Below are 16,718 nucleotides of genomic sequence, written 5' to 3' on the forward strand. Positions count from 1 at the left end.
CAAAGTAATTTCCCTCACAAATCTGAAAAGTAAAATTTCTTAAAATTTTCCCTATACTGCAAAGAAATCATCAATAACAGCCTTGTTTGTGTCAGTAGAGAAGGTAAATAAACAAAGAAAATAACTTTTATATGATGACTGTCTACAACTTTTATCCTGAGATGGAAGATTTGAGAAAGGACACTACAAAACGTACTCTAATTCAATGCTCTGTGACCTACTGTCAGTCCTTGGCATTAAGTTTGGATACAAGACATTGAACCCCAAACATACAGCGGGCACATTGAGAAGCAATAACGTCTTTGTACAAAAAATCTTGACATAAAGTGGAATTGTAGGTTTATTCAGAATACAGCACAATGCAGTGGAGTCCTGCCTTCAAATGAGATACAGCTAATGCAGTCAACTCAGGCATAGCCTTCAGTGTTCCAGAGGCCTTCTGGTTTCAAAGCAGCCCTAAAAGAGCCAACTCATGAGTCTCTCTGAAGCTGTACACACGGGGATACATACTGCTAAAGTAAATATTCCACAAGATTTGCTAGTTTCCTCGAAAATCTTTTTTTTTTCTCATGTGGTGTGATTCTGTTTCATATACCCCTTCCAGCAAAATGCAACATTAATCTTCGAAAGGCAAGCGCTCAGATTGTGTCATTGAGCAAGGTTTGTAGCCTTGATATTGATATCAAGGCAAAGATGCTGCAAGCGGTGCTAGGATTATCTCCAAGCACAGGAACAGGCACTGCTCTCACAAAAGGGCAACACGAAACCCTGTAAAATACAATCTTCCTAAATGCAATGAGAATTGTTTATTTCAGCTGTAACAAAAAAGTATGACAGTATGTTTCAAAATAAAATTTTAGATCAAGAAAATTAAGGTAATTCAGTAAACTCTACCCTTTCTGCCTCTAGGTGGAACAATGAGAGCACTCAAGGGTAGGTACATTCTCAGCTGACCAAAAATATCCTGACTTGTATACACACAGCAACTGTTTAGTGCATTTATGGACAGCATCCAAAACAGAATTTATGATCAGTAGCATTATAAAACTGTAAATCACCCTCCATGTGCTAGAACATATTTGACATAAGTGACTCTCTCAAAAAACTAAAATGATTGTTGACTATTTTGATGTGGAATGACTTTCAACAATTATTTTCTTACTCATTATTTTAACTTCTCTGATTTGACACAATGCTAGCTTTAATCATGATGATGATATGATATCCATTACCTATTTTAGTTTGGTTTTTTTTTGAAGTAGATTATTTTTTATTATTCCCTTCCAAGTGATTTGCAAATATAAGTAAACCCTGAGTCACATCTGCACACAGCTACCTGAGACACCTACAAACAGCTACCAAGCTACAACTAACACAGGTTTATTGCTGTGTATGTCTTGAAAGACTTATTGTTGGAAAAAAGTTGTTTATAATTAGGCAAAGAAAATATGAAATTTTAGTGTGTCTTCTTTTTACTTTACTTTGTAGATAGGCTCCTTCTAAATCATGTTATCACAGTAGTCACAGAATCATTATGCAATAGACTCAAAGGGGTATAAACCAGTGATCTATTACATTCTGACTCAAGCCAAGGTCAGTTATATCCCAACTGTTATTCTTTCTCATTCTGGCAACTATTCAAAAGTCTTGCAGATGCTACTGGATGTAACCAAAGTTATAATCCTAATAATCCTAATAATCCTAATAATCCTAATAATAATAATAATAATAATAATAATAATAATAATAATAATAATAATAATAATAATAATAATAATAATAATAATAATAATCTGTTTGGATGCTTCACTATACCACCTTTATAATCTTGTCCTGCAGAACAGAGGGAGATTCACTTTAGGTAGTTTTAGTCAGCTACATCTGAGGAGCTCCTCTAAGACACCAGTGCCATTTTGCATGCTTCAGACATTTAGACATGATGACCAATAACAAAAAAATGCCTGCTTATCTAACTCAGCAATAATGGCTCACATATGCTCAATGCAGTCCACACTCCAGAAGTCTGAATTTAGACATTACGAATAAGATTAATCTATCTGACCTACCATTACTTTCATCAAGCTCATGCTTTCTTAATTAATCTGCAAGAAAGACAAATGAGACAGTGTCAAAACCTTAAGTGAAGTCCAAATACTGGGCATCTACTATTTTCCCTTACCTAATATTTCCTATCCACTCCCAGAAGGGAATTAGATGGCTTTCATAGGTTTGCTCTTGGCAAATCCATATTGTTTATTACTTATTTCTTCTAGCTACTTAAAGAAGTATATCTGTTCATTGACTTGTTTATTAATTGAAAATAATTCCCCACATTCTTCTTTCTTTCCTCTTTTAAAGATAAGATCTATGTTATTCTTATTTAGTCTTCTGGTACCTGATACATCCCTCATGAAATCTCACAGAAAGCCACTAATAGGCCTAAGTTTTGCAGACAGTTAAGAAACCTAACCAATATAGTCTGTTCTTTCCTTATCTACAATTGAGGTTTTAGCTCTAGGATTAACTGTGGATGTCATATATTCACCGACAACCTCTACAGAAAACTCATGTAATAAAAAATCATGGTGTGCTTTTCCCTTCTCTGCTCCTACTCCATGCACCCTTTCCTTTCCTCCAGGAGCTCTCTAAGGTACTGAACATCTCTTTGTTCTTCTATCTATTAATGCACTAATATAATTATGTTATATTAAATCTTGCTAGTTGCTTCTCAATGAGTGCTTTGGCACTTTTGACACGTCTCTACACATGTGTGCTATTCCACCATGTTTCATTAAGAGAAATTTTCCTCATTTTGCCTAAGGTGGAAGAAGAGATGAAAATTTAGCTCAGCTGGTCTTTTACACTTTCTTTTCTTCACATTGGTGAAGATTGCATTATGGTCTTTTGTAGATTTCTATTGAAACCCCCACAGATTTGTCTTAAACCTGTGCCCTATATATTTCTTAAAATTAAATTTCTGAATTTGTTGATATCTACCTTTTTCAGCTTTTTTTCCCCTGGGCAGTCTGTCAATGTAATTTCTTACACAAAAATGGCAAATAAAAATCTCCATTTCTATAATGTCCAATGTCTTTGGAAAAAACTCAAGAACAAATGTATTCTTCACTGCTTCCCTGGACACCAACAGATATTTAAAAGCTCTATCTAATCCTATTTTTGAGATCTGAAAGCAACTGGTTTTGAAATACAAGCCAAAAGTTCCTCTCTTCTCCCTGCTTCTATATGACTGTACTACTATTGTGATATATATGATAAAGTACCTACAATGTAAATTTTGTTGTAATATTCAATTAATTCTTGTTTTCCTCATTAACTCTTCAGTTATTTCTTCTCTGTTCCTTGTTATTCTACCATTAGCATGCAAACAGCTAAGATACCTTGCAAACTGACCCATGACTTTCTCTAGTCACTTCTTTAATCTTGTTTTAAATCATCCCAGGGACAAGACCTATGTTCAAGTTGCCTTATTTAAGATAATGATTTTTGTTCTTGCCAAATGGTTCTCATTTTAAATTTCTCTCAGGAGAGAGAAGAGTTACATTTAGGGTGTATCTGACTGATGCTAAACTTGGACATTATCTTGAATCTTCAACTTCTTTATTCACTGCCATAGAGCCTGATAAGAACATTTGATTTGCTAGGATAATTCTTAGCAGAATAATTTTTAGCATTATTATTCTTTATCCTATGCTAATTATTGGTGGAATCCTTTGTGATTTGGAAAAATTTGACTCTCTGAAGAAACACATAAGCCATAATTTAAGTGCCAGGTGTTCTAGATGTTTCCACATCACCTTGAGTAGAAGACCAGTAGCCAGCAGCACCTTTCATTTCCTCTGGGCAACAGGGATTTTTTATTCCTTGGGCTAGTGTTTGGGGCTTTTTTCAGTTATCAAGAGTTGTTCTTGCTTGTTTCCTGGTCAAGCACTCCTGCTTTTAATTTCTCAGAGGACATCAACAGTCATCTTCCTCTCTGTAGTTTTAAGTTTGCTCCTCCAGTACCTGTTCTGTTACCAAATGGAAAGCTCTGCTTTAATTTTTTTTGTTCCTGAATGCATGCTGTGGATGAAATCCTCATGAGCATACTCAGTTTTGAATCTCTCCTTTTACTGGTCCTCTAATTGCTTCTTAGGAGATTTCCCTGGAGATCCAAGAGAAGTCTTTCCAGATACTACCATTAGGAAAATATAGGCCAAAGTTCTGGCAAGAGTATTCAAGAATTTCATCACAGGATGTCATCATTGTTTAATTTTAAATAAAGCTATTTAATTACGAGCATACAAGATATTTCCTCTCAAATATTTTCCACTAAGAATGAGATACTATGTAGTACTAAAAGCTCTTTATGACTGATCTAGTATTTGTGCTTGAATTTTACATATTTTTGGTTTTATTAGCAGTTCATGAAAATACTGAAATACAATATAAAGTACAGGACTAAGCAAACACTAAAATGAAGGATTCCATAGGAAGCTACGTTTACTCTTCAGTATTACCAGGAATTTTGTTGCTTGCTAAAAAGTTATTAGGCAAGTGAAGTTGCTTGAATACAGCGCTCAATGATCCAGATGCTTACAGTTCAACAGTAGAAGTTTCTTTGACTTACACACTCTGAACATAAAAATATTATTTTTAAGCTTTACGGATAAGCTTTTTCCACATATATTCAAGTAAAAACTAAAATACCTCATATTTATACATAAAATGATGAAGTATTTCAAAATTATATTATGTGATACCATACTACTTAATTTTTATTCCTAAGCATAGGCCAGATCGTTACCTTTGATTGTGCTATGTTTAAGGAGAAGCCTGCTAGCAGTGAGAAGTAAGAACTCCTTATTTCCTCCTGGATAATCTATTACTTGGTTATTATGCAATAAAAAATAATGTACTTGAAGTATAACATTATAGTAAATCAAGGTGACCCCTGTTACAGGGAGAAATGATGCATCTGACTCTATTGATATTAGAAGGCTAATTAATTACTTTATTATATTATACTATATTATCCCATACTATATTACACTACATTTAAACTGAAACTGCACAAGCACTCAACTCAACAAAATCTTGTGACTGTCTGCTGACCGACAGTCTGAACATGCACTTGGCCCTGATAGGCCAAGGAAACAAAACACCACCACTCTGGGCGAACAACCTCCATATTGCATTCTACTTTGGCACAACACAGGTGCAGAAAATGAGATAAGAATTGTTTTGATCATTCTTTTCTCTGCTTCTCTCATTGCTTCTCTCAGGTTCTGAGAATGTGAATCCCACATAACATGTTTGATGCATGCAATTCATTTGATTCAGTAATAGTTCCCTTTGCTTTGCTGCCTAAATTGTGTTTGACTAAATCTGGAAATGGCCAAAAGGAATGAAAAGTGGAAGGCATACATGTGAAGCTGCATATATTCAGGTCTATAGTAGAAAGACATGTCGTTATTGCAAGCTGCATATAAAGCAAAATTGATAAAATTTAAGGACAGATAGCTGTACTTCGATTGATCATAACTTGATATCTTAATTAAGAGCAAAATCAAATTATCATCCTAAACTAGCTAAAGACTGTGAAGAAGTTGACAGGAAAGAAAAAAAAGAAGTTTGTATTTAGAAAGCTGCACGCTGAATAGAAAGTAAGTAAGGACTCAATGTCCACACTGGACATTGAGCAGTGTCTGGGAAAAGAAGCAAAGAGTAGATCTTCTGCCATCTGCAAGGGTTGAAACCCCAAATGCCATATTTCTATGTCAAGAAACAAAAGGTATGCAGTAGAAGTACAAAATGGCTGATGACAAGAGTCGTAAGGTATTTTCTGATCTTAAAAATGTAATAAATGAAAAGCAGTGGTCAGTCATGGGAACAGACAGAGTAGTATTTACACATCACCAAAATATGGAAATTTTCAAACATATACTGTTGCTATTGTCTCCCTTTCATGGCTTTTACTTGCTCTGCAGCTTCTTACCCTACATCCAATTTTGCCTTTGGTGCCTGTGTGCTGCTGTGGGAAGCTGACCCTGGCTGGATGCCAGGTGCCCAGCAAGCCACTCCATCACTGCCCTGAGCAGGACAGGGCACAGGAGAGAATAAGACAGAAAAAAACCCCTTGGGTCAAGATAAAGGCAGTTTAATACAACAAAAGAAAAGGTCTGTGTGAAACCAAAGGAAAACAAAATATTTATTCTCTACTTCCTATTAGGAGGTGATATCCAGCCTCCCCCTCCTTTTTCTTAGCTTTTATTGCTGTCCAGCCCTGTATGGTGTGAAACATTCCTTTGCAGCTTGAGTCAGCTGTCTTGGATATGTTCTCTCCCAAGGCCTTGCCCACCCTCTTCCCACTGGCGAGGGGGGAATGTGGGAGAGGCAGGCCTTGGTGCTGGGTGAGCACCAGGGTGTTTGACACGTGAACACCTTTCTAGGTACCCATGCAAAGAACTGTGAAGGCTGCTGTGGGAAAGATAACTCCATCTCCAGCAGACCCAGTACAATTACCATGATAAAATATAAGACACAGAAAATCCTGAATTATTTATAATATCTTCAGAAATTATTCACTGTCTCCTAATGTGGAGTTTGTCTGTGGACAATTCTGTTTTCCAACGCTGCAAGTTGCACAAAGAACAGACTGCCAGAACAACATGCCTAGCATTTCTCATGATATTGCCCCTTACTCTTTTTAGAAAAAAAATAAGCTGAGTTTGCTTGTTTTATCTGCAATTATATTTGCATTCAAATCAGTTATTTTCTCTTTATCCTAGATCCTCTTTTCACTGCGAGCTACTGTTAAAATAGCTGTCTCAATTATATTTAATTGATAAGACACAGTTTCATCCTGTATATATGTTATGTTCCATGAAATGGACCATTGTTCAAATATATCCTTTTCCCAATTTTAAGTGATAAGGTACATAACATCCTGCCCTATATATAAACCCAATGCAATTTTTAGCAGGGATGTACCAGTACAGCTGAGTAACACAGCTTTGCCTCAGGACTAAATTATTTGGACATGCAAGGCAGTTTTCCCTCCATGAGTTACGGAGAAGACATAATAAAATGCTTTAAAAATTCTTATCAGCACAGTTGCACAGGTTTATGCTGACAGACCAACAGGCTAAGCATGACTTAGGGTTCTTAGTAGCAGAGGTTTTCAAATTTTCCCATCATTGCTAACACCAGTCACTGTCTGTCAGCAACATTTTCAGCCCTGTCAAATATTTCTTCGAAGCAGCATTATATAATGCAATACTAAAAAAAGTGTTGGCAGTAAATGGATTATATATACTAGAGTTCCATCATTCCATACAAAACCTCATCTGAAAAAGATTGCAAAATACCCCCCTAGAAGAAAGGCTTCAATATAAAGACATTAATGGAGTATTTTTTCTGGTAAGATTTCAAAACAACATTAATGACTCCAATATGCTATTTAAAGCAACAGCTCCAGGACACTGGGCCTAATGCATCTCTAACAGTAAACAACATAGATTCTGTTCATGGTTATTCAAATATCTACAAATTATTTCAACACAGTGGGTTACTTAGCAATGTCTTATCCACATTTTCCCTATGGACAATTACATCAAAATTAAACATTAGTTGCTTGTTTTTCCTTACTTGTAGCATGATCTTTCATCTCCCCCAGTCCAGTATTAATTCCAGCATCTATTGAACTCATGATTTTATCAATCTACAAAAGAGAGAACAGTGAAAAATTTGTGGGATCCCATCTTCAGTATTGTATTTTAGTTTTTCATGCATAGATTTATGGCATTATTACCCTCATTAGGAAAAAAAAATTAAAAATTTAAAAATGCATAAATCAAAGGTAGACAATTAATTCCTCCACTTTGATTTGGAGACTGCAATTTGATTTGCAATTTTGTATGTTAGCAAAAACTAAGGCTTAGGATTAGTATATCTTTTTCCATGGTAGAGTTCCTTACATACTGATGACTCTGGTCATCTAGATATGACCACTACTGGTTTATTTAAGCAGTAATATTAATGAATAAAAAATATTTTGTATGTTCCAAAGTATTTAAAATACACACAATTAGATCAATTGTTCAATTAATATTTCCAGAGAATTTCCTAGCCCCCTTTTCTTTCCATCTGCCCCAAGGGCACTAAATAAGTATGAAACATAGTTGTGTCCCCACATAAAACAGAACAACATTCTCTGTGAAACAACACTGCACTGATCCCAAAACTTGCTCACATGCATCTAAGGCACATTGAACTTACTAGGTCAAAACCACTGTATCTATTTTACTTTCTGTAAGAACAGGACAAACCAAAAAGTGAATCAAAAGGTTGCTGTGGACTAAGAAGATAGACAAACACACCTTACTAAGCTTAATATTAGGACTAGTAGAAAAAGTATATATTAGTCACTGGTGACAGAAGAAAGTCTGGAAATTGACAGAATCTGCAGATTGAGCATAGATTGAGCATTCATACTTTAAACATACACATATATATATATATATATATATATATATATATATATATATATATATATATATATACATATGACACTTTTTTACTTTTAAGATCAAACCTTGATGACCATGTAGAAAGGCCAACCTGGACCTGATTCTAATCAGGATTTTATAATAACATATCCAAGTAGCAAAGATCAAAACCTGATATCCTTAGTACATCTTCACTGAGAGAGTATTTCCCTTACAAAAGTGACTTTCAATGTCCTAACAAATCAGACACTTAGGTTAGCTTGAAACATTTTCCTAGAAAAATAACCAACCACATAATCAAACTTGGGGTTCTTTCTGAACATAATAGCACCCTGGAGATAGATGAATTTTCCCACTGTAGTAGTTTTAAAGAGAAATTCTCTCTTCTCTGTAGGAGCAGCAAAGATCCAAACATTTCAAACTCTTAATTTACTTCGCTGAGATGGGTACTTCTTTGTCTATGAAGAACCATTTACATTCTTGAAATTCAGCACAGGGAAAAAAGTTAAACATATGGTATCTAAAAATTAATTTAAATTGAATTCTAAACCTAAAATAAAAACCTCTCATATGAGCAAGCATGTGCACTACAAATTCAGTGTGGAAATTTCTGTTAGTAGTTCTGAATTCATTGCTGCTATAAGAGTATTCCCAATTCACACAGCAGCCAGGTATGTGCCAAGCATTTTGCACATAGGCTACACACTAGTTAGAGGATATGATACATAAGGAGGGTTTGTAGAATGCCCAATCAACTCTCTGTTGCTGCCATTTTCTCCTGGCTCTTGCTAATGGGCACTGCCATGGTGGAAATAATTAGAAAATATGTAAACAAAAGGCACAGTTACTAAGGATTTTACCAATACTAATATTGTCAGCGGTGAGGGCTTTAGCAGACAATAATTTCAGTGCCACAAAAATTGCAGAATTACTTCTGGTTAACTTCGTTCACTAGGGAAACAATAGACTTTATTGAGTGGGCAGCATTTGAACAGAAATGCTTTGCATTTTGTGCCAGCTGTTGAACTCCCATGAAGTACACTGTGACATTCACTCTGAGGTTTGCAGTGTGGAATATTCACTTTTTATTTTGTCTCTGAAACTGGAAACAATAACAGCGTCTTCACAAGACCACAGTACTTAAAAAATGAAAAAAAACTTACTTCTTCCCACTCTGACGTGAAGGAAGGTGTTCTCTCCGAATTCCCCTTGGAGCACTGTGGCTTTGGCGTGGGTTCACTCCAATTGCTTCTTGCTTTTTTATCATTTGGTGGATGGGTGATAAGATTAGAATCAGATTTTGAAACATTTTTGCACAAATGCATTTCCAGCAAGGTCTTTGGTAAAGATCGTATTCTGCCCAGTGTGCACGCTCGCTCCACAAATCCCCCAGTGGTAATAACCCATTGTTCACTGATCCTTGGTGCACCAACCAGGGTATGATTTTCTGCTGGTTTATTCTTAGTATGAAATATGGTTCTGTTTACAATTGGTGGCTTTTTTTTCTTAACAGGAGGATCAGAGCTGCTCTCTTTCCGTAGCTGTATCTGCTGCGCTGCGCTCTTGCTCAAAATGCTTTTCTCCAGTGGCCCACTGCACAGGTTTACTTTGCTGTACAGCTGCAGTGGATTTTCAGGTGGGTCACATGCAGGTGATGATCCATGAAGTAAACCTGCAAACTGCTCAGCAGGGTGTCCTTCAGGAAGCTCACTTTCAGTGGATGTTTCACCCTGGCTACGTTGCTCTGAAATGAGAGAGTACTTTGTAAACATAAAAGGGTGATAAAATACTGCAAACAAAAAAAAAATCCTTACTCCCCTCAAAATTACTTTTTAATGCTGCTTGGTACATTCTTACGTAAAAAAACAAAAGACAACTATGCCATAAACTGATTTATTATTCTCTTAAAAAAAATCTTAAATATGACTATTTTATCCTGACTAAAATATCTGCTGGTAGAAGAATAGCCAACAATGCTCAGTGCTATAAATAAAACTCCATGAAAAAACAAATTCATAAGATAAAATAAGATAAAATGGCTATTGCTATTCCATCGGCTTGATGATGTCTCTTTTAGTTTGCTATTGAGCTGAAATGTGCAAAAATTATATAGTTTAGTATGATGAATTAGGTAGGTAGTTTGTAGGTGGTAAAATACATGAAGAATCATTATTGTCACGAATATTCTTAGTAATTTTTCTTTTTATAGCCATTATAATAATAGGGAATTTACACTATGATGCCTTTTTACTGACAGTCTCTAAGGAATAGATTTGAGTGCTGTTTTTGTTTTCGGGAACTTTTGAGAATAGTAATAGTAACCATTGGGGAAAAAAGAACACAAAATCAAGTCTTTTCAACCACACTTAATATGTAACTTAGCACATACATAACCACAAAAAGCAACCACAGAAAAATGCACTACTTTGGCAAGGTTTAGAGTGGATTATTAAAATTTTATAACTCTTTTTTATGCTTGTTGCTGAAAGACCTAGGAGGGGGGAAAAGATGGAGGTCTGAGCTGCCTCACTTAAAGTGTTGGTGTGCTTAACATCACTCCACCAACATGGCATTAAGTCAGCATGTTCTACTCAGAATAACTCTGTCCCTATTAATGGTCACATCTCTATAACTACTTTCTTAAAGATAAATTCATCTCATTCCTTCTAGAATTTGTATATTCTAGATGGACTCTAACGGTGGGATTATGAGCACAGCAGTAGCTACCACAAGGAATTGAGCATAGCATCATGACATAATGTGCAAAGATATTGAGTAGTTTTCTCCAATTAACTAAAATATCTGCTGGCAAAAAAAAACCCCAATCAAATCTCAAAATATCCTTTCTAAAAGAAAGAAGTGCTTGACTTTAAAAAGAATAAAAAGAAAGATTTTGGTGTGTACTTCAAAACTTCATCAACTCTTATTAGTCAGCAGCTTAAAAATATAAAATTAAATGTTTTTCTATATTTGATAAAATTTTAAGAACCTAAGAAAATACACATTTCTTCTTTGAGAAACAACCTATTAGAATATACACTTCAGACATTTTGCAACCAAAAGGACGTGAGGTGTTATGGAGAAAGGTTAAATGTAGTACATGACAGTGCTTAAGGGATCAATATACCTAGAAAAATTTGGTTTAGGGGAAATTTCAGGGGAAAAGGAGGACATGGGGCATTCTCTCTTTGATTTCTGAAAGTTGCTGATTTATACGTATGTCTGCAATTTTGAAGGTGAATTCAAAATGAGGAATAAATTATGCAAAAAATTAGTGGCTTTGGTGCTTTTCCTTTACATGAAAAACTCAGTAGCTGAGATTCTGCTCTAGATTAAGACACATAATTTTTCTACATGGGTAAGAAGCATGTTAGCTCCCACCATAGTCAGAGATCAGATTAATAAAATGAGTGGAACCTATAACTCTCTGTACTCTGTTAACTGTGCTAACTACACTGCCAGTGACTTATGGGAGACAGCATTCAGTTTGTGTCCAGATACCTTCCTGATATATCTGCCATGAACTGAATCCTATTTCGATGTTCCAGACAGGTACCTCATAGCTGTGTATTGAACTCATTGAAGAAATAAATATTTTTGTCAGGACAAAGTAAACCAGGAGGCAATAAATCAAGAAAAAGAACAGCTTACAGAACCTGGATTGCAAGAATTCCACTAGTAGCTTTGCTACATCTATTTTACTAAATAGTATTGGCCAACAGCTATGAGGATCTGAAGGAATTACTAGGTTCATGTCCTTTAAGTTAAACTCTCCTTCTCATGACAGAGCTGGTCCATCCAAATAATTACTGGGAATAGTCTCTGGTCTCAGTTATAACTTGCACTGTGCCTGGGCACTGTCTAGGTGGGTCTATTCAGTATTGGCCAAAGACTGGCAAAACCCAAACAGTTTAAGAGTACAGACTGCCAAGCACCAGTGGCATCTGATGCTCTGACTTTCATCAATTTATTTCTGTAAACAAAGTACATTTTTACTGAGAACTCCCATTCCCCTGTGGTCAGTAAATATATATACTGATAACTACAAAGTGTGTGTGTGTGTGTGTGTGTCTTTCCAGCAGTGTTGCAGTGAGAGCATACCAAAACATTAATTCTGGTTGTTTTGATAGTTGATGCAGCAGCAAAGACCCCAAATATATTGTATGAGCCTTTTTCAGCTTGATCTTTCACAACCCTTACTACTATGCACACATATGTATATATATTCTACTTTAGGCATAACTTTCATCTTTAAAATACGCACACAAATACTTTAAGGAAGTCAGGAAAAATTAAAACAAAGGTTGCTTGAGCACACATTAGTCTTCTTATGTGTTAGCAAGTAGTCTATTCCACTTTTTATAAGATCAGTACTAGTTTTCAAAAATACCCTATTTCACTTAATGTTGAGAATGAAGTTGCTCAATGAAGAAGAACACCTCAACATTTCCAAAGAATCATAGAACTGGTCAGTTTGGAAAAGGCCTCTAAGATCATCAAGTCCAACAGTTAAACCAGTACTGCCTAGTCTACCACCACCACCAATCCATGTCCCTAAGAGTCACATCTTCACACCTTTTAAATATCTCCAGGGATTTAAATGAATGGTCTTATTACCTATTTACTGCACAGCATCTAAATTCTTCTTTGAATATCAACTTCTTTAACAGCTTCTCATGTTTTTATGATGTCCACTATCTAAGAAGTTCACAGATATGAACTCATATATCCTTCTAAGGTGAGACTGTAATGTGATATTATGCTAATTTGAAAAATAGGAGATAACACGAGGATATAATGCTGAAAATGCAAAAATGTTTAGGCATCTGATTTGAGATTCCTCAAGATTTTCCTTGTTCAGAGTATTAAACATTTTTAAACACAGAATATTTTTGAAGCATGGTCACTATTCATTTCAGTAGATCAAAAAAATCAGACCCCCTAATGTGTCAAATTCGTAATTCAAAACCCAAGGAATATGATTAATGGCTACTTGGGTAACCTTTGGTCTGTCTTGACCAGAGTAAAAAAAAGCCCGGGCAGATACAGGGAGACTTTTATTAAAGAGACTTTTAATAAGAGCTTTGTTAATTATGTGGCAATGTAAACAAAGATCTTATAGCTATACCTTCTACACACCATGATTTTGAGCAGTGCAAACCACATCTATACTAGGCAACAAAAAAGACTGGGGCTGTCAGGAAAAAAAAAAATCCATGTGGTCATGACGAAGGTTAAGGAGCAGGGTGCACTGCATGCTGCACTGCAGCCCTAAAGCAGGCTATGCAGAGTGGTGCCATCTGCATCCCTGGACGGTTTCAAAACCTGGTTAGGAAAAGACATGTCTAATCTCACGATGACAGTCCTGCTCCAAAGAGGAGGATGGACTAGAAATCCTCCAGATATCCAACAGTTTAGTGAACCAATTATAATTCTGAATATTCTGCCTTTTGAACTGATAACTGTTAAGGTTAATGCTCTTTGAATACTGACTTGCATTATTATTTTAGTTTCCTAAGGCAGTTAATATTTAATACTTTTATGTTCATAAGGAGAGCACAGAGATGGACTATAGCACTGCTCTAAATAGTACAGTAGTCTATCACTCCCTGTCGCGTTCTAAAGCAATCACAGAAGGAAAAAATAAACCATACAACAGATAATCGTAAAATAATTTCCTAGAGTATGCTTTTCTGTCTTATTCCAAGTCAGTATTTGTTGACCTAAGACCTGAAATGTGAGATGTTAAATAAGCTCTTCAAACTGCACCATTATCTAAAAATGCAGATTCATTGTTCATGGGAATATCCAAGATCTCCATCTCAAGAACTTAAAGAACGAAAAGCTTTACACAGAATAATACCACTACTATACCCTTGCTAAAATAGGAAACTTTATTAAAAAAAATTTAAATCCTTGCTCTTAATAATTACCCATCTCTGAGATAGATTTTTTTTAATTTGCTGCATATTTCTGTCATAAACTTCAAGAGAAATTATACTGAAATAAATATTTCTCCTGAGGCTTAGTAGCAATGCAAACATGTGATATTTTATATATTATTTTCTGGTTTTAAACATATAAAAATAATTCTTGTCTTGAATATTGCTGTGTATTGAAAAAAACCCATGCTATTAAACCACTTATTATTTCTTAATTTTATTTATTATTATTATTATTTCAACCAACTTAACTGGCACTAAGAATTTATATAAATAAATATAAAATACATAGGTCTATACTTAGTGAACAGCCATTTAATAATGACAGCTTTTTCTTCTCCCAGACATTTGAGTAAGCTTTATGAGAAGGAACTTTAGGAAAGAGGGTGAGGACACAAGAGAACATGAGAAGTTCAAGCTCTTGGACTCAATCCCAATGGAGAGAAGCAGTCAGCTTATAAGTATTTTTTTTCTTTTTGCAAGTACATTTATTTTTGTAATTAAAAAAAAAAGCCAACAGAAAGAGATCTTGCTTCCTTACCAGATACTGCTTTTCTTACCACTTTATCTTTTTACTTGTAAATAGTATCATAATACCAAAACATAAACAGATGTCATTTCTACAGAACTTTAGTGTTATTACAAGTGCACGTACAGCTTATCCATCTGAGAATTACTTCTGAAAATCACTGTGATACTGCCATAGCTGTGTTACAAGGAAAACATTTACATTTGGAACTACAAATAAATTCAGTTGTGCCATAATCTCAAAGCCACAGATACATATTGCTATTATCACCAGTTTATATACAACCAAACTGGTATTTAGGCAGCAGATTGCAATTCAATCAGCTATTTATTTTCACAGCGATGCACCCCAGCACAGTTGCTCGTGGTACATATATAGAACTCCATGGAATACCATTTCTCACTTTCAGTATTCGAGAGTTATAATTTACAGATGCTTCAACAAACTCAGATATTTTTTCCTGATTCTGACTCCAAGACTGCAGAACACATTAAGAAAACCAGAAGCATACTGAATACTGTGAGTTTTGCATCATGTAAAATTGGAAATCATCTTATTCACATTTGTATCTCAAGAGATTCCATGTTCCTAACTAAAGTACATTCAGGAGAATAACAGTTGTTAATAACACTAATGAAAAGAGCTGTAATAGATAAATTATAATGACAGAGTCAGATCTTTAACAGGCATTGCTGTTGCCATGGCACAATATTTCTAATGTAAAATAAAAATCCACTAGAAAATTGTTCTATAGCTATGGTAACAACTGTATTGTGACATGATTATTCTATTCAGCTTCTGTTTTCATTTGATCCAGAAAGATGTTTTTAGCATCACACTTTGCACATGTGTAATATCTGCCCAAAAATGTATTCTCAACTCCCTTTTCCCCACATTCAGTTGATTGCTAAAACCAACAGTCAGGACTGAGCAATATTTGGAAACTACCCTCTTATAGAAGGATGGGTAAGCATATTTGCATAGTAAAGATTTCTTTGCAAGCACTAGAATACCCTCAGTAGTGAGGATATGAGTTGTATTGCCAAAGCGATATAAAAGGGGATGATCAGCAAGAAAAGGTATAAGATCAAGAAAATTCATAGTATTTAAAAAACAGAAGTAGCAATATTCAGGAAGGCTTTATTTCACACAGCAAAAAACATTGTGCTCTGAGCAAGCTACAGCTCTTTGATGGCAGCAGATATCTTAGATGAGGCAGAACAATGTTTTCTCACTCAAGTCAAAGTTATAGCAAGGTACAGTGGACCTTGCAATGGATACAACAAGATTACTAAGGAAGTGGTGAAGACTGTGGGCTTCTACTGTCACCAGCAACAACACAGAAGAGGAGCAATAGTGTCCAGCCAGACTGCAGTTTCTTCTTCTGGTTATTCTTAAATCTGGAGAAACCAGAAAAAAAGTGCTTGGCAAGGTTGCTGTTGATGGTCTCCAGGCTCTGTGCCCAGGTTCCAACACTGCCAGCTTCTCAAAACCATTCCCTTAGAAATTAGAGTGAGTGTTTCTGTGGGTTGGGAGTTTGCTCTCATAAGCTTCAAAACTGCCAATTCACCCCTTAGCATTGCAGTCTGCACTTGACTCTGTAGTGAGGGGTTTTACTGCTTCACTGTCTCTACCTTCATCGTTTCCCTATGACCCATCAGGAAATGAAAAGATGAGAAAGATTTTCAGGGAAAGATACGGAGTTTCCTGAACATTGCTTGCCAGTATCTAACAAAGAAA

The 16,718-nt window shown here is 35.5% G+C and overlaps 1 protein-coding gene across 1 annotated transcript in view; it reads right to left on the reverse strand.

Annotated features, from left to right (window-relative positions):
* Positions 1–16,718, reverse strand: part of ANKS1B (ankyrin repeat and sterile alpha motif domain containing 1B) — a 417,422-nt gene that overhangs the window by 212,260 nt on the left and 188,444 nt on the right. The window contains 2 exon segments of the mRNA XM_036400345.2: positions 7,648–7,720; positions 9,671–10,251. Of these exon segments, the coding sequence (XP_036256238.1) occupies positions 7,648–7,720; positions 9,671–10,251 (654 nt within the window).

The sequence above is a fragment of the Molothrus ater genome, chromosome 5 (genome assembly GCF_012460135.2).
Source record: "Molothrus ater isolate BHLD 08-10-18 breed brown headed cowbird chromosome 5, BPBGC_Mater_1.1, whole genome shotgun sequence".
Taxonomy (NCBI): Eukaryota; Metazoa; Chordata; class Aves; order Passeriformes; family Icteridae; genus Molothrus; species Molothrus ater.